At 43.3% G+C, this 26,990-nt stretch overlaps 1 protein-coding gene across 1 annotated transcript in view; it reads right to left on the bottom strand.

The window, feature by feature from the left end:
• DYNC2H1 (dynein cytoplasmic 2 heavy chain 1) overlaps window positions 1-26,990 on the bottom strand; it is a 613,609-nt gene that overhangs the window by 438,385 nt on the left and 148,234 nt on the right. Inside the window, exons 35-44 of the mRNA XM_040339316.1 lie at window positions 26,015-26,197; window positions 25,709-25,932; window positions 25,237-25,352; window positions 19,653-19,852; window positions 11,978-12,242; window positions 10,526-10,733; window positions 10,309-10,438; window positions 3,169-3,324; window positions 1,590-1,849; window positions 191-437 (exon numbers count right to left, since the gene is read on the bottom strand). Of these exons, the coding sequence (XP_040195250.1) occupies window positions 191-437; window positions 1,590-1,849; window positions 3,169-3,324; window positions 10,309-10,438; window positions 10,526-10,733; window positions 11,978-12,242; window positions 19,653-19,852; window positions 25,237-25,352; window positions 25,709-25,932; window positions 26,015-26,197 (1,989 nt within the window). The remainder of the gene's footprint in view (window positions 1-190; window positions 438-1,589; window positions 1,850-3,168; window positions 3,325-10,308; window positions 10,439-10,525; window positions 10,734-11,977; window positions 12,243-19,652; window positions 19,853-25,236; window positions 25,353-25,708; window positions 25,933-26,014; window positions 26,198-26,990) is intronic.

The raw sequence follows: 26,990 nt of genomic DNA, 5'->3' as shown, positions 1-26,990 counted from the left end.
AAAATAACATAGGATGTACAATTCAATTCTTCCATACAATTGTGGATTCACATTGAACACCTTAAACTGAAGCCTTCCAGTCAGATGCCCAAACCACTTCGAATGCGCTTTTCTGGGTTACTATTGGCTTACTACATGTTTATGTAATAAACTTAACTGAACACGTAGCTGGTTACAATATCTTCCTCACCTGTTGTAGAAATGCTACCAGTGAGCTTGACCCCCACTTGTCAGGTTTGGGGAGATTGATATCCTTTAAGTAGAGAACAAGCTGTTCACAGTCTTTTGGCCTGTAGACTCGGCCAGTGTTGGTGCTGATTACCAAGCAGGTCTGTGTCAGTTTCTGTAAGATGTGGCGGGAAGATGTCTGAGCACTGCAGTGAACCGTAGCGATCTGCGTTGAGCGGAGCTGAGAAAATGCATAGCGAAGAAGCATTCTGAAAAGAACAATTGCAGTAACATTTATTAAGAGGAATCGAGCAACTGCAAGGCATCACTACACAAATAATTGTGTTTAAAAGAGTTGTTTCTACACTACAAAAGAAAAAATACTCAGTATAAATATGACCAAACTTTCCTTGCAATAGGAAACCAACTAATATGCGAACAGAAAACCCTCACAAATAGTGTGTCTGCGTTCCCCCTCTTGCGTATGAAGCCCATTTGAGTTAATATTAGTTTCTGCATCTCACAATTTGTCTTTTATATTAGGGCAATACTTAAAGCGGTGTTCCGCCAAAAAAAGTTAAAACCAACAGCTACACATACTGCACTTACCTGTCCTGGAGTCCAGCGATGTCGGCACCCGCAGCTAATGTTTCCATCAACTGTCGGGTGCTGCCGCCGCCATTGCAGGTAAGGGTACCCGGCAGTGTAGCCTTTCGGCTTTATGCCAGGAAACCATATCTGCGCATGGCTGAAGGCCCGCTCCTCTCTCCTACTGGCCTGGTGGCTGGAGGAGGAGGGAGCCCCACGCTGAAGTCACGGGCCACGGCCCGGACTCCCAGAAGTGGGAAAGGATACCTGTCAAAGACGGGTATCCTGTCCCCCCTCCAACCCAAAAGGTGCCAATTGTGGCACCGGAACATGGGCAATTTGAATGTCCGCAGTGACCAGGACTTCATCCAGACTGGCCCACTTTGACAGGTCTCTCCCACATCGGCCGGACAACTCCGGCACCCCCCCGGCCACCCAAGCCCCCTCTCCCCCTTCACTAGCCATTTTACTTTATTAGAGTAGAACGGCTGGTACTGGTACTCTTATAGGCAGTACCAGTGGGGAGGCTAGACATTATTTCTCCCGGGGAAAATAATCAGTTTGGTGCCCCCCCCCCCTTATGGGACAATATTAGGCAGAAGTGAGAAACTCCCAGGCCGCTGTCACTGAAGCCGACCCACTGAGCCATCGGCCCACCGGGAAACTCCCTGTAGTCCCAATGGTCAGTCCATCCCTGGCAGTGACCAATTATAGAGTGGTGCCAAGAATGCTACAGATATAGAGGTAAATATTAAAACAAAGGTTAAAATTAAACCCTAACTTTCAGTCTGCCCGATAATACTGGTGCTGTTGTGAAGGAAGATCATACATACCCCTTCCCACAGCCCTCTGGTCCAACCAGTATGAAGGGCTGTTTGGTGTCAGCGCCAAGCCATGGTCTAAAGTAGTCAAGCCCTCTCTGGATGTCAGGAGTTCTGATGACAGGAAGTGCCTGAGGATTACTAAAGTCTTCAATAGTTAAGTTATCTGGTTTTTCCAGGTTGTAGGACATCAAGCGTCCACTTTTACTGTCATAATAGGTTTCCAGTGGTTTACGAGGATCAGGTGGAGATTCCCTAGCCCAGCTGAAGACCTAGAGCAAAATAGGAAAATAAAGCAACTAACCACACATGATTACAATTATTGACAACTACCAAAAAGAAACATAAAATAAAATTAGTTATCATGGAAAAAGCATCATGTGGAAGTGGCAAATTTATATGCAGAATAAAATCCAATACTAGTCATCAGTTGATAAATATGATACATATTGGCCCGGATTCACAAAGCACTTACGCCGACGTATAACAAGTTACGCCAACGTAAGTGCAAATATGCGCCGTCGTATCTGTGCGCCAGACCCACAAACAGATATGCACCTAAAGCCAGGCTACACCCCACCAACGTATCTTGCTTACGCCGGCGTAGGGTGGGAGCGCACATTTAGGCTGGGTGCATGGTGCCGCTCCCATTGATTAGCCATTCAAACATGCAAATGAGGGAAATACGTCGATTCATGAACCTGTGTGCGCCCGAAGTAGGCTACGCGAATTGCGCGCAAGTTGTACATCCGGCATAAAGTTATTCCCCATAAAGGAGGCGCAACCCAGCAGCAGACATGCAAAGGTCTGCACCATGGAACACAAGCCGGCGTATTTTACGTTGGACGTGTGTCTGGCTGGGCGTAGGTTACGTTCACGCCGTACGAAGTGATCCGGCGTAGTATAGGCAGTTGTTCCGACGTTGTTGTGAGCAGGCGCAGGGGGATGCGTCCACGTCACGGTGCATGCGCAGTTCGTAATACGTATCTGTCTGGCGCTCGGCCCATCATTTGCATGGGGTCACGCCTCATTTGCATGGTTTACGCCCACTTCCACCTACGCCGGCCTACGCCTTCGAATCCTACGCCACGCTGGCGCAGCGTTGGGAGCACTGGCTTGCTGAATGCAGTGCTTGCCTCTCCGCGCTGAGTCGGCGTGGCGTATGGCATTTGCGTTACGGCAGCGTAATGTGCGCCCACCTCTCTGTGAATCTGGGCCATTGTGTCTTATTCCAGCAATTTTTCCAAAATTACATAAGTGTGCCTTTTAAGGGCTAACACAAATTGCTGAAAAAAAAAAAAAACCTTGGAAGAACTTTTGATTAGTTGATTACATTTCTGACTGATAAACCATTCTCCCATTGCTCCTGACCCCTCAATAAGAGCTAGACACTATATGCAAACAGTCACCATATACAATTTTCTAGACTGATCATAAAAAAGTGTCTTTGACAAGGGTTTTAAATTTTTTAGGTCTTATCCTAAAGTCTTCGATGACGTATAATGAAAAAATGTACAGGTTTGAAATTGTTACATAATAGCAGACATGACGTGTTGGTTACATAAATGTATGCAGGTTTTGGTTTAACTACCTCTTTAGCAAAGTCATTCCTAGACTTCATATTGAGATTTCCTCCGAGGCCTCGAATAAGACTGATAATGAACTCACTGCGATCAGTACAGCCATGAAGGTGAGACAATCCATTCAGAACTGTTCCTATGAGACTGGTTTCCACTACAAAATCATTCTGTGGAGGGAACATTAGAGAAATGAAAGTTTATGTCTAGGGAAGGAGGGGGACCAACATATACAGTACATATAGGTGTTGCATGCACATTTCTTTTTAAAAATACGGCAAGTACAGAGAAATACCTGTTCCTGCTAGAAATTCAGTGAGCTGCTAACCCCTCTTTATTGTTTGACAACAATGCATATGTTGCACTAAAATCCAAACAGTGTTGTCAGCCAAATCCAAACAATTTTGTGTAGAGTAAGCAAATATGTAGTTCTGGGGGTGTGCCTACGCAAATGGAAAGTTTCCGTTGCAACAAGGGGCCCAACGCTTTGATTTTCCTGAATTAGACCTGTATAACTATGAAATATTGAACAAAACGGGATGGTGACAAAACTCCCTGTATATACTGTGTATATACCAACTATATACATATAGACATACATATACAGTATCTCACAAGAGTGAATACACCCCTCACATGTTTGTAAAGATTTTATTATATCTTTTCATGTGACAACACTGAACAAATTACACTTTTCTACAATGTAACGTAGTGAGTGCACAGATTGTATAACAGTGTAAATTTGCTGTACCCTCAAAATAACTCAACACACTAATGTCATTAGTGTCAAAACCGCTAGCAACAAAAGTGAGTACACCCTTAAGGGAAAATGTCCAAATCGGGCCCAATTAGCCATTTTCCCTACCCGGTCTCATGTGACTCATTAGTTACAAGGTCTCAGGTGTGAATGGGGAGCAGGTGTGCTAAATTTTGTGATTTCACTCTCACTCTCTCATACTGGTCACTGGAAGTTCCACATGACACCTCATGGCAAAGAATTCTCTGAGGATCTGGAAAAAAAAAATTGCCCTACATAAAGATGGCCTAGGCTATATGAAGATTGCCAAGACCCTGAAACTGAGCTGCAGCACGGTGGCCAAAACCATACAGTGGTTTAACAGGACAGGTTCCACTCAGAACGGGCCTCTCCATGGTGGACCAAACAAGTTGAGTGCACGTGCTCAGAGTCATATCCAGAAGTTGTCTTTGGGAAATAGTATGAGTGCTGCCAGCATTGCTGCAGAGGTTGAAGGGGGGGGGGGGGGGGGGGGGTCAGCCTGTCAGTGCTCCGACCATACACTGCACACTGCATCAAATTGGTCTGCATGGCTGTTGTCCCAGAAGGAAGCCTCTAAAGATGATGCACAAGAAAGCCCACAAACAGTTTGCTGAAGAGAAGCAAACTAAGGACATGGATTACTGGAACCATGTCCTGTGGTCTTTATGAGACCAAGATAAACGTATTTGGTTCAGATGGTGTCAAGCGTGTGTGGCAGCAACCAAGTGAGTACAAAGACAAGTGTCAAGCATGGTGGTGGGAGTGGAATGGTTTGGGTCTGCATGAGTGCTGCCGGCACTAGAGAGCTACAGTTCATTGAGGGAACCATGAATGCCAACATGTACTGTGACATAATGAAGTAGAGCATGATCCCCTCCCTTTCGAGACTGGGCCACAGGGCAGTATTCCAACATGATAATGACCCCAGACACACCTGCAGGACAACCACTGCCTTGCTAAAGAAGCTGAGGGTAAAGGTGATGGACTGGCCAATATCCCCAGACCTAAACCATATTGAGCATCTGTGGGGCGTCCTCAAATGGTAGGTGGAGGAGCGCAAGGTCTTTAACATCCACCAGCTCAGTGATGTCGTCATGGAGAAGTGGAAGAGCACTTCAGTGGCAACCAGTGAAGCTCTGGTGATCTCCATGCCCAAGAGGGTTAAGGCAATGCTGGAAAATAATGGTGGCCATACAAAATATTGACACTTTGGGCCCAATTTGGACATTTTCACTTAGGGGTGTACTCACTTTTGTTGCCAGCAGCTTAGACATTAATGGCTGTGTGTTGAGTTATTTTGAGGTGACTGTTATACAAGCTGTACACTCACTACTTTAAATTGTAGCAAAGTGTAATTTCTTCAGTGTTGTCACATGAATAGATATAATAAAATACATTGTGTGTGTGTGTGTGTGTGTGTGTGTGTGTGTGTGTGTGTGTGTGTGTGTGTGTGTGTGTGTATACACACACACACACACACACACACACATCAAAGAAGGATACAATCTCCAAAATTCTTTACTTTAGAGTTTTCATAAGGCCCCTATCACGCAGGGCGGATCAGTAATGATCCGCCTCCGTATGCTCAGCAGGGATCGCTCCGTTGATCCCCGCTGAGCCGGCAGATGACAGGGCGGTACCCGCACACTGTGCAGGGACTGCCCTGTCTTTTCTCCGCTCTCCCCTATGGGGGGGATCGGATGAACACGGACCGTATGTCCGTGTTCATCCAATCCGATCCGCAGACGGAAGGAAAAATAGGATTTTCTTCCGTCTGTAGAATCAGATCATTGCGGAAGCGGACAAGATCGGGTGTCAGCGGATGTTCATCCGCTGGCACCCGCAATCTCATAGGGACCAATTTGTGTCCCTTTTTCATCCGCAAACGGATGGATGAAAAAGCAGACATACGGTCCGCACGTGTGAAAGGGGCCTAACAGTTACAAGCGATTGTAAAGTTTCAAGCATCCCTGCTCTTCATCTAGCTGCAAGTGTTCACTACACAAGAACACATCTAAATACTTACACAGGGTGTAACCACATAGGTGTATGCCAATCACCAACTGAACCTCATTAACCCTATAAGTATACTTGAACAAAGAGATTTGTACAACTTTAACTACAAAACATACATTACACTTAGCTATAACCGGTATCATGTACTAATAATCCCATTATTATACTGTCCCAAGCCTTCATTGTTCCATCAACTCATCCTGTTCATTATTCATATCCTAAAAGAAGAGCATAATATTTGTATAATAAATGAAAAGTCAATTTATATGTCCAAAATAAAGAGTATGTAAAGAAACAAATAGAGATTATAGTCTCTATTCAAGCCATGGGGATGCAATGTATTTAATTGGTTATCCACTATACCACCCTTTGTTTTAGTTTTAGAATCCTGTCCCCCCCTTTCCCATCCCTTGGTATTTCTTCTAAAATTATGAACCTCAATTCAGTGCCTCTATGATTGTGTTCCATAAAATGTTTCAGTACTGGTAAACCTGGTTATTTGCCTCGGATGTGCCCCCTGTAACCTAATTTAAGTGGGGGAAACCACGCAAAAGATTCAAGACCGTATATCCAAACATCGCAGCTCCATCTGAGGCAAACAGATTTACAAGTGCCAAAACATTTTATGGAACACAATCAGAGACACTGAATTGAGGTTTATGATTTTAGAAGAAATACCAAGCGACAGGAGAGTGGGGGGTGACAGAATTCTAAAACTAAAACAAAAGGGAGATACAGTGGATTAACCAATTAAATACATTGCATTCCCAAGGCTTAAATAGAGACGATAATCTCTATTTGTTTCTTTAAATACTCTTGATTCTGGACATAGAAATTGACTATTCATTTATTATATACAATGTTATGCTCTTCTTTTAGGATACAAATAATAAACAGAATCTGAGTTGATGGAACAATGCAAGCTTACATCCTTGGGACAGTATAATAATGGGATTATTATTACATGATATGTCATGGCTAAGTGTAATGTATGCTTTGTAGTTAAATAAAGTTGTACAAATATCTTTATTCACTTATAGGGTTACAGAGGTTCCATTGGTGATTGGGATACACCTGTGTGGGTATTTAGATGTGACCTTGTGTAGTAAACGTGTAGCTGACATCCGCCGCTATCCGATCTGATAGGGGTGTTGAAAATTATCGCTGCATCGAGATTATACCCTTCCCGATTCTGCATCGATGCGGTATTCAGCAATAATCGATAATCGGCCCCTCCCCCCCCCGCACAGCAATGTCTTTGCTGGAATGTATAGCCGCCGATCGGCTGGCTGCACCTGGCACTGTCCCCTCCTCAACACACACAATGTAGCCTTGTTGCTGCCCCCACCCATGCTCTCCCCCTCCTCTGTGATTTGTAGCTCTGGACAGTGACACTCCCCGATGGGCGGTGCCGAGCATCATGAGGAGCTGAGACAGACACACAGATCACTGTGCACGGAGCCGACACTGCAGCTGCTTTAACATCCGTGGGATGAGCCATAAAGTTTGCTTCTGGAAACGAGCTACGAGGAGAGGAGGGGGGGATGGGAGTGCTCCGGAGGTGAGAGATAAGCCTGTCATGCTTGATATATGGGTGAGAGTATAGAGGTGGAACATCCCCCCCCCCCTTACCTGCTGCAGCTATCCTGTGTGTGTGTACTGTGTGCCTAACACATTGGGGGCTGCACAAACTCTTTTACTGTCTAATTTCTTTCTGTGATTTCCCTATCATCTCTCCCCTCTGGAACCATCTACTGATCTACAAGCAGTATATTTCTTGCCGATTGGAATGTCTTCCTTTTTTTATTTTTGCAGTGATGTTACCTGTTTACTATGCAAGTTGCTGCCAAAAGACTCAATGGGTTTGTTAAAGTGATACTAAAGGGTATTATTTTCTCTTTAAAATAAAAAAAAAAATCATACTTACCTGCTGATCTTCTGTGTAATTTCCGCAGTCTCTAAACCATTTCCTGTATCATGTCCGCAGTCTCTGACCATCTCCTGTAGCATGTCCGTAGTCTCTGACCATCTCCTGTAGCATGTCCGTAGTCTCTGACCATCTCCTGTAGCATGTGCGCAGTCTCTGACCATCTCCTGCAGCATGTCCGTAGTCTCTGACCATCTCCTGTAGCAAGTCCGCAGTCTCTGACCATCTCATGTAGCATGTCCGCAGTCTCTGACCATCTCCTGTAGCAAGTCCGCAGTCTCTGACCATCTCCTGTAGCATGTCCGCAGTCTGTGACCATCTCCTGTAGCATGTCTGCAGTCTCTGACCATCTCCTGTACTATGTCTGCAGTCTCTGACCGTCTCCTGTAGCATGTCTGCTGTGTTTAGACTGTGCTACATGCAGGAAGTGTTATTGTGTGGGGTTTTTCTTAAGAACAGATAGAAAAAAAATGGAAGAGTACTTACATTTTTTTTGATAAAAGTCATGCGCACTTGCGCTGCAATCGTGATGCAACGTGGAATCGAATCGAATCGTGGACTTGATAACCGTAATCGCATCGAATCGTGAGACCGGTAAAGATGCGCAGCCCTACGATCTGACCCTGCCCGCAAAATCCAGATGGATGGTGGTCTAATTTTCCACCTGGTAAATAAGATGAAAACTGAAAGATGGTCCGTTCCCATACAATTTCCCCATAGAGGAGAGTGGGACTGTGTCTGCTCTGCACAGCTTGATAAAGAGCAGAGATGCTTGAAACTGTAAACTCTAATTTGAAGTAAAGAATTTTGCAGATTGTATCAGTCTTTGATACATAATTGGTGGTGGATGATGTTTTGGAGCCCACTATTGATACTATCTCCACTCGTTGGACTTGAATACAAAAGGGAGTGACTCGCCCTATAACTGCTTTATATATTAAAAATGTATTTATTTATATTCAATGGGGTTTTGTGCCCAGTTTAGCAGAAAACTGTGATTACTGAACAACACCTAACCTGTAATGTAATGCACTGTTACACTATAAGGCCAAAAATGTGTGTATATCAGACCTTCATGCGTATACTGTATAAACTTGTTGGACATCCCATTCAAAAACCACAGGCATTTATCTGTAGTTTCTCCTCCACCCACACACACACACACGCACACGCTTTTTTCAGCTATAACAATACCCACCAAATTTGAGGAAATCTATCAAATATTGCCCAACAAACATTTGTGAGGTCAGGTACTAATGTTGGTCGAGAAGACCTACCTGGCTTGCAATCTGTGTTCCAATTCACCCCAACGGTGTTCAATAAGTTTAAAGTCAGGGCTCTCTGTAGGACACTAGAGTTCCACCACACCACACTAGTCAACCCATGTCTTTATGGAGATGGCATAGTCATGCTGGAACAGAAAAGAGCACTTCCCAAACTGTGGCTAACTAGTTGGAAGCACACAATTATCAAAAATGTCTTTGTATGCTGTTATATTGACCATATTGTCCACACAATAATCTGAAAGAGTGTCTACCCAACTTTGACTTATTGGGATTGATTTACTAAAACTGGTGAGTGCAAAATCTAGTGCAGCTCTGAACAAAAACCAATCAGGTTTTTTGTCAAAGCTTAACTCATGGATGCTCAACCTGCGGCCCTCCAGCTATTGTTCCACCATTCCCCTGTCTTTGGGAGTCATACTTGTAACTGGCAGCCTTGCAATGCCTCATGGGACTTTTAGTTCAGCAACAGCTGGAGAGCCACAGGTTGAGCACCCATGGCTTAACTGAACAAGATGAGGTTAGAAGCCGATTGGCTACCATACACAGCTGCACCAGACTTTGCACTCTCCAGTCTCAGTAAATAAACCCCACTGTGTAGGTGTGATGGTCAAGTGTCCACAAACTTTTGGCTATGCAATGTATGTTAGCATCACATTTATCCAACGGAATAATCATTGGAATCCAAACTACAAAGTCTACCGTTCAACACTATTTAACATATTATGGAACTGAAAAACGTATAGCTTCTGGCAAAAAATCTCATTAACTCTAGAGTTTCACCTCCAGCCAATATCAGTTCCCAAACTTCAGAAATCACCTTTTCTGTACTATCTTTGACGGAAGTGCTGACTGTTAATTTGGAGGCAGTACATGATATACAGACACAGTAATATAAGCCTCAGCAGGCAAGAGCTGCTCATTTCATTACAATATTACGGCTTTGAAACATAAAGTTCCGCTTATTTTTTCCACTCGCACACATGCCTGGAATGGATCACACTGTGTAATTCAGTCAGTGCCCCAAGCACAGAACACATCAAACTCAAGTATTTCATTCCTCTGCTGCCAACAGGGAATGTAATATACTGCAGATGACCCAGAAAAAGATATAAAAATGTAGAACAGCACATATTACTCACTAATGTACCTGTTTAAGAACCCAATTTAATGCCTTCTCAAAATAATCTCCGATCCAGTTCTCCAAATTATGTCTGTGTGCTTCTGGCTGTCCCCGGAGCCAGGAGCGGATCAAAGAGTTCCGATCAGTGTTCTCGTCGCTACATAAGAAAATCAAATAAAGTTATTTCAAGAAAGGCAATAATGGATGATCAAAGGTGCTCTTGGTAGAGTGCGAGTTTGATTACCTCATGAAAATCATCCCCATTCTAGATATGGTGGCTGGAGAGGCACTGCTCAGATCGTGCGTTTCAAAGATGAAGTTAACATTGGGACCAAACTGGATTCGCTCTCCACTGGGCATGGTGAGGAGTCGGTTATCGTCAAGTACAGAATTTAGAGACTCAATCCACTCTGGATCAATATCACCATCACAGATTATCCAAGAGTTGATGTCTATTAAAAGCAATACAATTAAAGTGTTGAATTAAAAGCAGGTTTAACCCCTTCCATACAGGGCATTTTCACCCCCTTCCTGCCCAGACCAATTTTTAGTTTTCAGCGCTGTTGCACTTTGAATGACAATTGCGTGGTCATGCAACACTATACCCAAACTAAATCTTTATGTTTTTTCCCCCCTACAAATCGAGCTTTCGTTTGGTGGCATTTGATCATCTCTGCCGTTTTTATTTTTTGTGCTATAAACAAAAGAAGAGCGACAATTTAAAAAAGAAACACAATATTATTTACTTTTTTTATTTAATAAATATCACAAGTTTGCGCAAAAGTTATAGCGTCTACAAAATAGGTCATAGATTTATGGCATTTTTATTTTATACATTTTTTTACTAGTATTGGCGGCGATTTGCGATTTTTTACTGTGACCGTGACATTGCGGCGAACACATCGGACACTTTTGACACGTTTTTGGGACCATTGACATTTATACAGCGATTAATGCTATAAATATGCATTGATTACTGTGTAAATGTGACTGGCAGGGAAGGGGTTAACCACTAGGTGGTGCTGAAGGGGTTAATATGTTCCCTAAGGTGTGTTCTACCTGTAGGGGGGAGGGGACTCTCAAGGGGAGGAGACCGATGTGTGTTCCTCTGTACTGGGAACACACATTGGTCCCCTCACCGCTGACAGGAGGTGGATCTGTGTGGTTGCCAAATATGCTGGGCAGCTGAAGCTGCAGCCTGTTCATTTCCTGGATTTACACAGACCCACACATCCAGCTCTGCAGCTCTTTTCAGCCCTCTTATGACTCATCTCCCCTCCCTTCTTGGCAAACTCTCACAAGAGTGAGAGAGAGCTGTGCATGAGGTCATAAGCCTAGGCTTTTTACCAGACAACAAAGGCTGTATATGGTATTTCATGGCAGAAAAAAATATTTTTTACTATCCGAAGTTAAAACAACAATGGTAGGAGATTTAATATATGGAAAGATGAAAAAATTACTGAAGTTCCACTTTAAAGAAGAATCCAATATATTCAAATTGTATCAAAAATATTATGCAGTTTTTAAACACTACAAGTGCCAAACATTACAAACTGGAATGAGTAAATCTAGAGTATATGTTGTAAAGGTAGTCACATGCCCCACAATCGTTTCATTCAATCAGTTTTTCTTATATATTTTGACTGTCACGTTTTTTTTAATCAATGTACCAAAACTAAATGCAGAAATGACTGACCTTGAGGCTCTCTGACAACCTGACGAGCGCTGTTGGTTAGGACTCCATCTGACCACTCTCGTGTGTCCATGTCTATGTGACCCAACAGTTGGTGTCTCGGCATTGCTTTAGGGTTCATGGTATACTGCTTAACAACCTTCCCAATTTTGCCAAGTGCTCCTCTTAACATGCGCCATAGGGTGGACTTGCCTGCACCACTGGGCCCAACAATGACCACACCCATTCTCTGGCGTAGCTGTTCATAGAGTTCCAGTGCCTTTTTAATCTAGACCAGGAAGACAAAGCAATAAAGAAGATCTCCAGTGTTATTAAAAAGCATTATATTGTTTAAAAAGAAGCCGTTGAAATTCATAAATATAATTAATAACCACACTTTTCTTGCAATGTGAAAGCAAATAAAGGTGCACACATTGAGGGGGGTTTCTTAAAACTGGTGCACACAGAATCTGGTGCAGCTGTGCATAGTGACCACGTCCCCATCGAGACGAAACGTTGGGAGGCGACGTTCTGACGTCACCGCATCAAGTGATCAGACCCAGAAGATACGGGCTGCATGTTCGGGGAGACGGCTGGCTTATCTATTTATATGCTTCATGTTACTGATTTGATGTAAGGGCACATCTTTTTACTACCGAGTAAATACTCAAGGATTTTACACTATGCTAGTTCCCTCCTCTTTCTTATATATTCCATCACGGCGTACTGTTTGAGGCAACCCACCAGTGTGAGTGTCCTGCCCTGGCGATATGATTCAAGGATACCATCAGTTCATGCTGCATTTGATCTCCTATAATTTAGAGATCAAATATTTCCGGTAAGAGGCAGTGTGTGATCGTGGTGGAGGTGTTTCTATCATCACTTTTCCCCAGGACGCTTGTGGATAATATTTTTTTAGTTGGGAGATCATTGAATGTGAACACCTTTAACTTTGGACTTTATGGTGGATTGTGGATAATCCACAATCGTGTATTATATTCACAATTTATTTTGTTCATAGCATGTTTTTGGTGTCACTTTGAATGAATGAATGAATGAATGAAAACTTATATAGCGCAACACATGCAAACTTAATCGCCTCTGGTTCTTCAAATTATTTGCGCTGTTTTCAGTGCATCTTACTAATAGATATATTTAGCGCAACTTTTTTCTTTGTGTAGCTGTGCATAGTAACCAATCAGTTTCTAGGTTTCAGCCTAGGTTCAAACTGATGCAGTTTTGAAATTGTGCGTGTTCAGCTGAACGCGCACAATTTCAAACCGGCCATGCAGGCCGACTTTGGGGGCGATTTGGGGAGGTTCATGCACAGATGTCTATTCAAATTGCCCCAGAAGACTCCAAAAGTAGTACAAGAACTACTTTTGGAAATCTCTGCGGTACCACACCAATTCGAACGGTGCCATTGCCGGCAATAGACACCAATTTGGCATGTGATTTGACACGTCAAATCACATGCCAAATCGGCCCAATGTGAATGCAGGCTTTGTCAAAGCTTAATTGAACAAGCTGAAGCTAGAAGCTTATTGGTTACAATGCACAGCTGCACCACATTCTTTGTGTAACAGTTTTATGCCGCGTACACACGATCGGTTCGTCTGATGAAAACGGTCTGATGGACCATTTTCAGCAGACGAACCGATCATGTGTGGGCTCCATCAGTTCCACCCCCCCCCCCCCCCATCAGTGAAAAAACTTAAAACCCGTTTTAAAAATTATCAGACGGTTAAAAAAACGATAGAAAAAAATGATCGTCTGTGGGGATATTCATCGGTTAAAAATCAACTAAAGCTCAGAATCAAGTCGACGCATGCTCGGAAGCATTGAACTTCATTTTTCTCAGCACGTCGTTGTGTTTTACATCACCGCGTTCTGAAGCCTCGTACACACGACCGAGAAACTCGACGGAATCCATCAAGAAACTTGGTAGGAGAGCTTTTTTGCCGAGGAAAACGGTCGTGTGTACGTTTTTTATCGAGGAAACTGTCGAAGAACTCAACGGAAAAAAAAGAGAACAAGTTCTCTTTTTCCTCGACGGGAGTCTCAATTTCCTCGTCGTGTTCCTCGTCGGGCTGGTTTTCGTCGAGAAACTTGAGCGTGTGCATGCTAAGAAACCCGCGCATGCTCAGAATAAAGTATGAGACGGGAGTAAAAGTAGCATTTGTAATGGACATAACACATTTTTCATGCTGTAACAGACTGAAAAGTGCAAATCGTCTCTTACCAAACTTTTACTTAACACGCAGTAACATAAGATTAGCAAAAGCAGCCCCCAGGGTTGTGACAGTGGAATCGAACTTCCCCTGCCATTGTATGTGTTGTACGTCACTGCGTTTGAGAACGGGGAGATTTTGTCTTGACCGTGTGTACGCAAAGCAAGCTTGTCGAGTTCCTTGACAAGCCTAACAAGGAACTCGTCGAGGAAAACGATGTGTCTTTTCCGACGAGTTCCTCGGTCATGTGTACGAGGCCTGACACGATCGTTTTTTTAACTGATGGTGTGTAGGCAAGACTGATGAAAGTCAGCTTCATCGGATATCTGATGAAAAAATCCATCAGACCGTTTTCATCGGATGAACCGATCGTGTGTACAGGGCATTAGTAAATCTTCTCCTATAGGTCTGTAACAACCTCCTCCTCTACAGAAGTTGAGGATGCAAGAATTTAGGCAGAATGTTTGTACAAAGGTTAAAGCAAACCTGTGCCCATGCAAAGCAATGCAACATATTTGCTTTAATAATCGCTCCCTAAAAGCACATTTTTAGAGTTCCTTTGTTGCCCTGCTGCTTCATTCTACTACCTGGAATCTAGGATAGGAGGCCCAGTGTAAGCTCCAAGACCCTACAACTAAGTCACTCTACAAAGGACTGTCTTTCCGCCCCAATGTGACAATGATGAGCCATTCAGCATCAGCGTCAGATGAGCATCAGTACTGTCACCTGGGAGGAAAGGGAGTCAGGCACATGCTGCTTCATACCTAGGAGGACAGGGTATTTTGCCTACTCCTGGTAGCCTAATGAAGTGGCAGGAGTACAAGGAAAAGTTTAGCATGTGCTGCTGGGGAGGGCACCAACAGGGTAAATATGTTCTTTTCCACTGCATAATCAGGTTTGTTTTAAGAACTAGTTACAGACATAAGACCAGGGGAAGTTGTAAATTAACTTTGGGCTAACATTAGCAACCATGTCCCGCAAGGACTGGTGTTCGGCCTAGTTCTTTTCACTGTATTCAGCAATCCTCAGTTCATAAGCAAAGCAGTACAGAGAACATGATCATAAACACAGATAGGTGAGACATGTATCCCTCAAAGGACCCCAAGAAATAGATTCTACGGTGAGTACAAGAATAATTTTTTCTCATCCATTGAGGGACATATGAAGTCTTAAAACTTTGGGACATCCAAAAGCAGTCCAACTTAGGGGTGGGTAACACAGCCAAAAACAGCCAATGAGCCTAACAAGGACAAGAGACCATCTTCAGCTGAAGGAGCGGTCTAAAAAGGACATTTTGCCTGAAACTGGCACCTGGTAGAATTTAGAGAATGTGTGAACAGCAGACCAGGTGGTGGACTTACAAACCTGGAAATATGAGGAATGATGCCCAAATTCACTTCAAGAAGTGCTCAAGGTCTAGTAGAGTGAGCATTAACTGGAAAGAGGGAATCTGATCTGTAAGACCATAAGCCTGAACAATTATCTTCTTAAACCACAGAGAAATGGTGGATCAAAAAGCCAGGGTACCCATCCTGGCCATACAGAAAGACAGTCCGGATCACATACAAACCATGGAGGGAGACGACCTTCTGGTGAATTAGCGCTGGACACAAGGACAGAAAGATAATGTCTTGGGTAGGGTTAAATGCAGAGACCGCTGTGGAAAGTGGAGAAGACCTATCCTTGCAAAATAAAAGCTGCCAGCTCAGAAACCCACTTAAAGGGTCACTAAAGGAATTTTTTTTTTTAGCTAAATAGCTTCCTTTACCTTGCTGCAGTCCTGGTTTCATGTCCTCATTGTTCGTTTTTGCATTCATGTTGCTGTAAATCCTCTCTGTTCTGGACACTTCCTGGTTGCCTGTTTCCTGATAACCACAGTACTGGGAGATTTCTCACGGTGGTCACTAATCAAGGAGGTGTGATTAAAACTAAACTGGATTGGTGCTGAGGAGTTTTAGACAAAGTATCACTGCTCTCTATTGGCTGACTGCCCTCTAGTGGCTCTCTGTACATCAGAGAACCAGCAAACAACAGCAAAAACGAAACTACACTGCAGGCACATTATATGATTGTTTTTTTTATCTATTTTTAATCATTTTTAAAAGGAATCAGTTAACTATTATGTCTCTATGCCCTGTAAACAGTCATTTCAGCAAAAAAAAAAATTTCCTTTAGTGACCCTTTAACTGCTCTCTGAATCAGAGCAGAAAGGTTCAAATGGTGATAGGTTCAAACAGGGCTTCTGAAGTACAAAGAGGACTGGATTCAAATCTTATGGAGCCAGAGGGGTTTTGACCAGGACTCGCTGTACAAAAGTCCTGTTTAGAAAGTGGGAAGCCAACAGTCTGTGGAACAGAGCAGCAAGTACACAGATCTGGCCCTTGATGGTACTATAGGTAAAAGGTTGGTCCAGACCCAGCAGCAGGAAACAAATGATCTGTGAAGTGAAGGTAAAGCCCCTGGAATCACACCAAGCAAAGTATGCTTTCCATGTCTAGTGAAAGACCTTGCAAGAAGCAGACTTGCTAGGCTTTAGCATTGTAGGGATAACAAACTCAAAAGATGTTTCTGTCCCTTAAAACCTTGGCTTCTACAGCCATGTCAATAAAGCAAGCGATTGAGAAGCAGGGTGGTACATCAGTGCTTGGGATAGCAGATCTAGGCATGGCCCACAATGTATCTGTAAGAAGTCTGACCAGGCTGGAATATCACGCTTTCTTGGGTTACCAAGGATCAGGAAAACCATAGGGGAAGAACAAAAAACGATCAGGTTGTACAAACCACATGGCGCTACTACAGCATCCATCGCTTCTGCCAGCAGGTCCATAGATCTGGATACAAACCTATCCAATTTGTTGTTAAATCATGAGGCTAGAAGGACTACATTTAGCATTCCGCACCTGTGACGAAGGTCCCGGGAACACAGTACTGGTGCAGAGACTACTCTCCCAGGTCCACACGCTGCTGGAAGAAAAAAAATCTGAGTGCACATTATCTACGCCAGGGATGGACGCAGTGAACACAGCTGGAGCATGATGTTCTGCCCAATACAGAATTTGCTCTACCTCATTTGTAGCAGCAAGTCCTCTAGTTCATGATTAATGTATGCCATCATCCTGGCATTGTCTGGCTGAGTCTGCAGTGGATGACCTCTGACAGTACATCGGTCCAGAGCTAAAGAGAAAACTAATCACCCGAAGCTCCAGGATATTGATCAGGAGATGAGATTCTTTCAACTCCAATTTCCCAAGCCTCGCTCCAACAGAGCACCCAGGACACCTCCCCAACCACACAGGATGCCATCCTTCATCAAAATCTTCAAGAACACTGGAATAAACTGTCTCCCCAATGTTACAGTAAGGTTCTGAAGCCACAAGTTCAGAAACAGCCTGGTCCTTGATGTTTGTCTAAAAAAAAGACCAATTTGTCACACAATGACAGAATTTCACATTGCAGATTCTTTGGATGAAACTGGCCAAATAGAATTTTCCTCAATAGAGGCTATCATCAGTCCCAAGACTTTAATGCAGAAGGTCAGAATACTCCTGGAATGGAGCGAACAAACCTGAGAGAACAAAGTCTGAATTCAGGGGAAGGAAAACCCTGGTCCTCTATGTGGAATTTTAGACACTTAGGCATTTTAGGCCCGCAAAGCCCTCTGATGTGGCCCGCGACCTCCTGCTCTGGGACGGAATAGAATAGAATACTGTTATTAAAGGTCAGTTTATTACTAAAATCACAGTGTATATATGGGCATATCTGTTCTGAAGTGGTTACTGGGCTGCTTTCAAACTGATGTGCAGGTGCAGAGCAGTTTACCTGCGGGTTACCTGCACTAAGCCATAGACTTCTGTTATTACCTGCGATTTTGGTGAGTTTTCTGAAAGTGCACCAATCCTGCAGAATATAATAGAAGTCTATTGCAAAGTGCAGGAAAGCCAAGAGTACACTGTGTTTTAAAAAAATATATATATATAGCAGAGCAGTCACGGACATGCCATCCACCCGCTCCGCTCATTGTGGCCCGCGACCGGTTACCAAGTCGCATAAGTGGCCCTCGCTCTTCAAAAGGTTGGTCACGCCTGATTTAAGACTTTGAGGTCCAGAATTTTGAATTTTCTTCCCTTCCTCGACTTCTCTTGACTTCCTTGTCAAGACTCCCCAAGCTTAGTTCTCCGTCTACTCTCAAGTCTTGACGTCCAAAGTCAGCCAAACCCACTGACCAATCCTGTTCAGAATGAAAGTGCTACCCCTCCTTTCCAAAGTGGGTCTTTTGGCCTTCAGGACGTTTGGAAATCTTTCAAACACGATGCCTGGGTGCAAAAGATTGTGACCCAGGGTTAGAAACTGTCCCTGCCTTGCCTTGCTTTCAAACCTTCAAATCTCCTATATCTCCTTGCCACCTAGCCAATCTCAACTAAGGGGTTGACACCCTAGTCCCTGCTACTAAACATTATCAAGGGTTTTGCTTTTACTCCAACCTCTTCATTTCTCAAAACCAAAGGGGGGGCTTTGGTTTTGAGAAATGAAGAGGTTGGAGTAAAAGCAAAGAACAAGACCAAGGACAACTATGCCAGGTAGTTTCGGCAAGACCTCCGGCAGCTACAGTCAGATTAATCTCGACTGAAGCAAATAATAGGTTACTAAAAAAGTAAGCCAAGTCTTTGAATCAGCAGAGCTCAGAAAACACATCCTTCCCCCCAAAGACACCGACATGGAGCTGGTATGTAAAATAAGGGGCTATCCAAGGACAGACCTACAGGTTTTTTTTTTTGTTTGGCAGTGTGCGATCCTTGTATAGGCAGCAGTATAACCCAAAAGTTAAGGTGTTCTTGCATCCCTTAATAGACCAGGAATAAATAGTAATGCTGACACTTTTACTGGTGAAACAAAATTATGTGGATTAAAACTCTGCACAATAATGATATATTACAGAAAAATACTAAAAATAGGAACAGCTATATTATGCAAACCCAAATTTTAAATCAGAACAAAACCCTCCTATCCTTTACAGCCAAGAAAACAACCATCTTAGCCTCTGTTTGATCTGCAGTTGCCACAGAGCTGCTCGTGTAATCAGTTATGACACGAGCTATAGGATGGCTTGACAGTTTGTTTGAGAGCCAAAGCCCTTTCATTCAGGGCAAGCCTTGAATGTACCTGTTTTGGAAAACAGTTAAATTAAAGGGTTTAGTTCTGTTTAATGTGGAAAAATGCCGCAGGGACAGAATTGCCACTTATAAGCAATGTCTTTACAGTAATACCACATTCACAAATTTCTGTCTAGAAATAAAAAAAAAAACATACTTCCCTCTAAACTAGGAACTTCAATGAATTTCTCAAAAACTGTTTACATCTGTGATTGGAAGAAGGGAGGGCTGAGCAGGCTTGTTAGACTTGTCAACCCCCAACCCAGATTAAAGGTTTCTGCTTTTAAGTTAAAACTTATTCTGATATTTTTTACATACCTGACTTGGTATAATTTCTAGATTTGCCTCTTCAAAGACCTGCTGCAAAGCTGCATTTAACTCCAAGTACTCAACATCTTTAAAATCAATTCCTGGAAAGACGTCTTTAATCAAAGCATCACAGCGGGAGCAGTCAGCAAATGTCAGCTTTGACATAGTATTTAGCCTCAGGGCCTGGACCACAATATGGCTTTCGTTGACTATAAGACAAACAATCATTTTTTATTATTAAAGGTTCATCAGTAAAACAACTTTAGAAAAGCAAGGGAATTAGTTAATTAGTCTCTCACACCCTATTGAATAAGGAGCAATTTGTACCACAATGGGAAGCTTCATACAAATGGGCATTAATTAATTTTGGCTTGTCAATGTTAATCTAAACAGCACTGTGTCAGTGCTTAAAACTTGCTAAAAACATGTTTAAAGCTACAGACAGACTTGCAATTAACATTCCCAGACTAGAGGTGAAGGGTGCTTATGGACTTTAATAAATCTGCTTAGTAAATGCTTTGTAACTGCTTTCCAGATCTAACGCTCTTCAGACTAGGTGCCGGATTCAGAAAAGAGATACGACGGCGTATCTCCTGATACGTCGTCGTATCTCTGAGTCCGGCCGTCGTATCTATGCGCCTGATTCATAGAATCAGGTTACGCATAGATATCCCTAAGATCCGACAGGTGTAAGTGTCTTAGGCTGCAATCTCACGATGGCCGCTAGGTGGCGCTTCCGTTTGTTTACGCAAGGAATATGCTAATTAGTAGTTACGTCGATTCAGAAACGAACGACCGCCCGGCGCTTTTTTTTTACGTCGTTTGCGTTCGGCTTTTTCCGGCGTAAAGTTATCCCTGCTATATGAGGGGTATGTGCGGCATATCCTATGTTAAGTATGGCCGTCGTTCCCGCGCCGAGTTTTGAAATTTTACGTTGTTTGCGTAAGTCGTTCGCGAATACGGCTGGACGTAATTTACGCTCACGTCAAAAGCAATGACGTCCTTGTGACGTCATTTAGAGCAATGCACACTGGGAGATTTTACGGACAGCGCATGCGCCGTTCAAGTAAAACGTAAAAAACGCGTGGTCAAGGGAAATTTAAATAAAACACGCCCCCTACATCCCCATTTGAATTACGCGGCCTTACGCCGCAACACATACGTTACGCCGCCGTAACTAAGGGCGCGAGTTCTTTCTGAATAAAGAACTTGCGCCCAAAGTTAGAGCGGCGTAACGTATCAGAGATACGTTACGCGGGCCGGACAGATACGCCATTGTATCTGAATCTGGCCCTAGGTGTTTAAAAGCAAGGATAGATCCCATTTTTAGGACAAACACACACATAGGAAATCAGGAAAGGGTTCAAAGTAAAGGAACTAAATTAAAGTATATGTCAAATCAAAACTTTTTTTTATCATTTTGGAATGGTTAAAACTGCTGTCAGTTTTATTCCCATCTGTGTCTCACTAAGGGGGTTTTCCTGTAGAGTATACAGGAAGTGAAATGATATATTTTTAATGTGAGGCACAGAGAGGGAAACATGTATTTGATCCCCTGCTGATTTTGTACATTTGCCCACTGACAAAGAAATGATCAGCATGGGGTCACGCCCACTTCCACCTACGCCGGCGTACACCTTCGAAACGCACGCCACGCTGGCGCAGCGTTGGGAGCACTGGCTTGCTGAATGCAATGCTTGCCTCTCTGCGCTGCGTTGGCGTAGCATACAGTGTTTGCTCTACGGCGGCGTAATGTGCGCCTTGCTTTCTGTGAATCCGGGCCATCATTTCTTTGTCAGTGGGCAACCATACAAAATCTGCAAGGGTTTAAATACTTTTTTTCCCTCACTAGACAGTTGCCACAAGAACAATTGTCCCCATTAGAAGCCTGCCCCTTGAATCTTGTACTAGTGACAAATCAAAATGTTGGTTTTACTATGACTTTCATTCCTAGTGACATTGGTGATCAGGAAAATTAGAGAGAGTGAATCTTACTAATAGGGACATAGAACCAATGTCTATTTTTTATTGCTGTCAAACTCCCCACCACTCTAGCCAAATGTAAAAGCTTTCCCTTTAGTTATACTTTAAGGTGATAAGAAATTACAATGAATGGGCAGAAAAAAAACTGATTTGACAACTGAACTTCAAACCAATTTGTAGAATTGTACAGAAGGCAAATGAGAACAAGTTGATATGCAGGCAAAATGCTTCTACAACCTGCATTGAAAGGGGTTCTTCAGCATAAGAGAGGTTAGAGTAATACATTAATCAATCAGAAAAGTCTTCTATAAGCTCTGTTAAAGTAATGGTAAAAATAGTATTTTTTTTTAAATGGTAATAATTTATGATACAGTGGGCCAGATTCAGGTAGCTTGGCGTATCGTTGAGCGAGCGTAGCGCATCTCATATGCGCTACGCCGACGTAACTCTGAGAGACAAGAGCAGTATTCACAAAGCACTTTCTCCCTAAGTTACGGCGGCAAAGCGTAAATGGGCCGGCGTAAGCCCGCATAATTCTAATTTGGAAAGTAGTGGGCGTTTTGTATTAAAATTAACCGTGACCCCATGTAAATGAATGGCCGAACGAACGCATGCTCTGAATCACGTTGCATATACTCCCTAAGAAACGACGGCTCAATGTGTACGACGTGAACGTAACCTACGCCCAGCCCCATTAACGTACGACTTACGCAAACAGCGTAAAATCCGACGGCTGTTCCGACGTCCATACCCTAACATGACTTACCGCTGCATTATGAGGGATAACTATACACCGGACGTACGGCTTACGTAAACGGCGTAGCTTACTACGACGGGCGCAAGTATGTTCGTGAATCGGCGAATCTAGGTCATTTACATATTCGACGCGTAAATCAATGGAAGCGCCCCTAGCAGCCAGCGTAAATATGCACCCAAGATACGACGACGTAGGAGACTTACGTCGGTCGGATGGAGCCAGAATTCAGGCGTATCTGGTTTCAGGAATACGGCGCATAGATACGACGGCGCATTGTAGAACTTACGCGGCGTATCAACAGATACGTCGGCGTAAGTTCTCTCTGAATCTGGCCCACTGTGTTTTAGCAAACTAGAATGTTATCAAGTTAGGTTATAGATGTACATAAAGCTCTAAAAAGCCCCTTTTTATCAGGTAGTATTCGCAACATTAATAACAGTAAGGTCAACTAATGGCATCTCAGAAAATTAGAGTATTACACAAGGATTTTTAATACAGAAATGTTGACTTACTTAAATATGTGTCCATGTACAGTATAGTTTGCACTCAATAATTGGTCGGGGCTCCTTTTTCATGTATTACCATTTCATGAATTAATATCAACACAACCATTGGTCCCTCCACACATGCCAGGGTGCAGGGTGTAATCCTGGACTCTGACCTCTCCTTAGCCCCCACATCCAATCACTGGCTAAATCCTGCCACCTTAACCTCCGCAACATATCCATAATTCGACCCTTCCTGACTGACACCACAAAGCAACTTATTCACACCTTGATTATTTCCCGCTTTGACTACTGGAACTCTCTCCTTAATGGCCTACCCTTATGCAGGCTATCCCCCCTTCAGTCCATTATGAATTCTGCTGATAGACTAATACACCTCATTAACTGATCCGTGACTGCTGCTCCTCTCTGCCAATCCCTTCACTGGCTTCCCCTACCCTACCGTATTAAATTCAAAATGCTAACCACAACATACAAGGCCATTTACAACATAGCCACCATCTACATCACCAGCCTCATCTGTATATATCGCCCAAAATCGCCCTCTCCGCTCCTCCCAGGACCTCCTGCTCTCTAACTCCCTTGTTGCCTTCTCCCATGCTCGCCTTCAGGACTGTCCCTAAAAACTCATTTATTCAGGGAAGCCTATCTCACAACCACCTAACAACTGTTCCCAAGCCACCTCCAACAAATCATTCTCCGCAGCTATTGCCCTTTGTACCACACCCCCTCCCTTTAGAATGTGAGCTCTACGAGCAGGGCCCTCCTGTAACTTCTGTATTGAACTGTACTGTAATTGTGCTATCCCCCTCTACATTGCATAAACTGTTGGCGGTATATAAATCGTGTATAATAATAATAATAATTACTGCATCAATGCAGGGTAGCATGGAGGTGATCAGCCTGTGGCACTGTTGAGGTGTTATGGAAGCCCAAGTTGCTTGATAGCGGCCTTCAGCTCATCTGCATTGTTGGGTCTGGTGTCTCTCATCTTCCTCTTGACAATACCTCACAGATTCTCTATGGCAGGGGTCTCAAACAAGCTGCACTCCAGGTGTGGCAAAACTAAAAGTCCCATCATGCCGCTGCCTGTGGGGGTCAAGCTTGTAACTGTCAGCCTTACAATGCCTCATGGGTCTTGTAGTTTGGCAACAGCTGGAGGGCTGCCAGTTTGAGACCCCTGCTCTATGGGGTTTAGGTCAGGCAAGTTTGCTGGCCAATCAAGCACAGTGATCCCATGATCATGGAACCAAGTATTGGTACTTGCAATGTGGGCAGGTGCCAAGTCCTGATGGAAAATGAAATCAGAATCTCCATAAAGCTGGTCAGCAGAGGGAAGCATGAAGTGCTCTAGAATTTCCTGATAGAGGGCTAAGCTGACTTTGGACTTAATAAAACACAGTGGACCAACACCAGCAGATGACATGGCTCCCCAAATCATCACCGACTGTGCACACTTCACACTGGACCTCATGAAACTTGGATTCTGTGCCTCTCCACATTTCCTTCAGACTCTGGGACCTTGATTTCCAAATGCAATGTAAAAATGTACTTTCATCCAAAAAAATGACTTTGGACCACTGAGCAACAGTTCAATTATTTGTTCTCCTTAGCTCAGGTAAGACATGACTAAGCACTCATTGTAAGTGCGAAGCGGATCTTAGGATGCAGTACCGCATCTGCCGCTGGGGGCATTTTGCGTCGAAATGCCGCCTCGGGTATGCAAATTAGGACTTACGGAGATCCACAAAGCTTTTCAGCTTTGTTTTTTCTCCGTAAGTTTTATTTTGCAAACGCAAAATTAGGGCTGCTTTTACAAGGTGTAAACTGTTTACACCTTGTAAAAACAGACCTTTCTTGCTAGCGACGCAATTTTTTTTTTAATTGAAATTTTTTTTTTTGGCGCCGTATCTTTTTTTTTTACCCGACGCAACTTTATTGTCCCATCGCGATCCACAAAGCCAGACGTAACGTAATTTCGCGCTATGCACGTTGGGAAAATGACGTCACGAGCATGCGCAGTATGGCTGGCGCGGGAGCGCGCCTCATTTAAATGGGAATCGCCCCCTGGAGAAGAGGAACGCCTTGCGCCGGCCGGATTTAAGTTACACCGCTCAAAATTTCTAGGTAAGTGCTTTGTGGATCGGGCACTTAGGTAGAAATTTTGCGGCGGTGTAACTTAAATAGGAAAAATTACGTTGCGCCGCTTCTTACCCCCAAAGTTACTACAAGGCACTGCATTGCACAGCACATTTAAGTGGAGCTGAAATATTGTGTGTTAACTGCTGTTCTCCCCCTCCGTGTTCGGCAAGTTAGAGACACATGAATTGTGCATGTTATCTCTTACCTTTCATTTTCATTCCATTTTTCTTTAATGGCTGAAGTAAATTCCCACATCCTCGGAGGACGGTCTTCAGTGCACGTAATCCCCAATCATAATGCTGTTGAGGTGTCAAGAGCTCTCTGTAATGTAAAGGTTCAAGTATATTATGAAAGATGTATTTTATTTAAAGCTGAACTCCAGAGAAATAAATAAATAAATAAATAAATAAAGAGACGACATGCTTAGCAGGGAGCTGATTTACCTGCCAAAATATGTATGTTTCTATACAGCATTTGTGGTGCATACTACAGTGATTTCTATCTTACACAGGGATCCCACAGGTATGGCACATACATACTTACATTGGTCTAACCTGGACCAATGCAAGTATGTAAAAATTGCTATATCTGGAGTTCAGCTTGAAATGAGCTTTAAATTGGATTTCAGGGGTAGTTCTTTTGAGCTATTGCTGTTAATAGGCTTGAAGAATATTTACCTAGCTAGGTTGAAGATGGCCACTAGCTTCCTGCCAAGTGCTTTGGCCTCCTTGAATCCTTCTGAGTAGAGGATGACTTCGGCAATAAGCTCATTGTCAGGTCGGGACATGGCGACAGGCCGGAATAACTGTTTTAGGTTATCTGGTAACTTTTGGCGCCCACCGTAACCCTTGCCAGCAGGGTTCATGGTTATAAAAATACCAGAATTGGAATCTAGCTCCACCTAAACAGAAAACAAAAATGGTTAAACACACACCCAAGCATCTGCTGGTGAATAAAGATATTTAATGATAACTGAACGTTACCTCTTTTCCTAGAAGGTCACATGAAGATTTTTGATTCTTAAGAGCATCTTGAATGGTCTGAATTTGCATGGAGACAGCAGAAAGTACAGCTTCCTCAAGCCTGTTGAATTCATCAAAGCAACCCCAAGCTCCACACTTCACTAACCCTACAAAGATCCTTCCCATGGATTTTACATCAATACCCTGGGAGAAACATGCAGAAAGGAACATATTATGGCCCTTACCTTTATATTGACATCACAAAAACGATACACAAGCATGACTGGCTCAGATAATCAAGCTATTCAAAATCACTTTCCATGGCGTTGCACATACTGTATAAAATATCACTAGGTTCCTGCACAGCTGTACTTCTAAAAGCATAGTAGAGAAGGACGCATACACCTCACCCAAGTTACAGTAGCAAATAGGTGCTTCAAAGATCACACAATGTAGCATATTTTCCCAAAAGGGGAAAGAAACCCAGGCTGGGGCATAACCAGGCTCATATTTATACCAGGAAAATAAGTCACTTACAGTGTATGTATAGCCGAAAAAATTTGCCGTTTAAGAAAGAGTAGAGAAAGGTTAAACCCCCTAACAGTTCATTACTTGTAGTCTTGTACTATCGGGGAAATTTAAACAGGGGAATTTTACTCTAAGGGCAATTTGCAACAGTGCGTTGATCTGGTACACACTATTTGTTTTTTTTACGTTCAACCCAGTAGGTTGAACAAAAAATAACTGTCAGCTCCAGCCAGAGCCGCTGTACTCACTATACCGGGGATATGCAATTAGCGGACCTCCAGCTGTTGCAGAACTACAAATCCCATGAGGCATAGCAAGGCTCTGACAGCCATGAGCATGACACCCAGAGGCAGAGGCATGATGGGATGTGTAGTTTTGCAACATCTGGAGGTCCGCTAATTGCATATCCCTGCACTATACAAAGTAAGTATAGCGATCTGCCCCACTGAGCTATTGTGTTCTGACAGGG

Source organism: Rana temporaria, chromosome 2 (assembly GCF_905171775.1).
Source record: "Rana temporaria chromosome 2, aRanTem1.1, whole genome shotgun sequence".
Lineage (NCBI taxonomy): Eukaryota > Metazoa > Chordata > Amphibia > Anura > Ranidae > Rana > Rana temporaria.
This window is presented reverse-complemented; position numbering and strand designations above follow the sequence as displayed.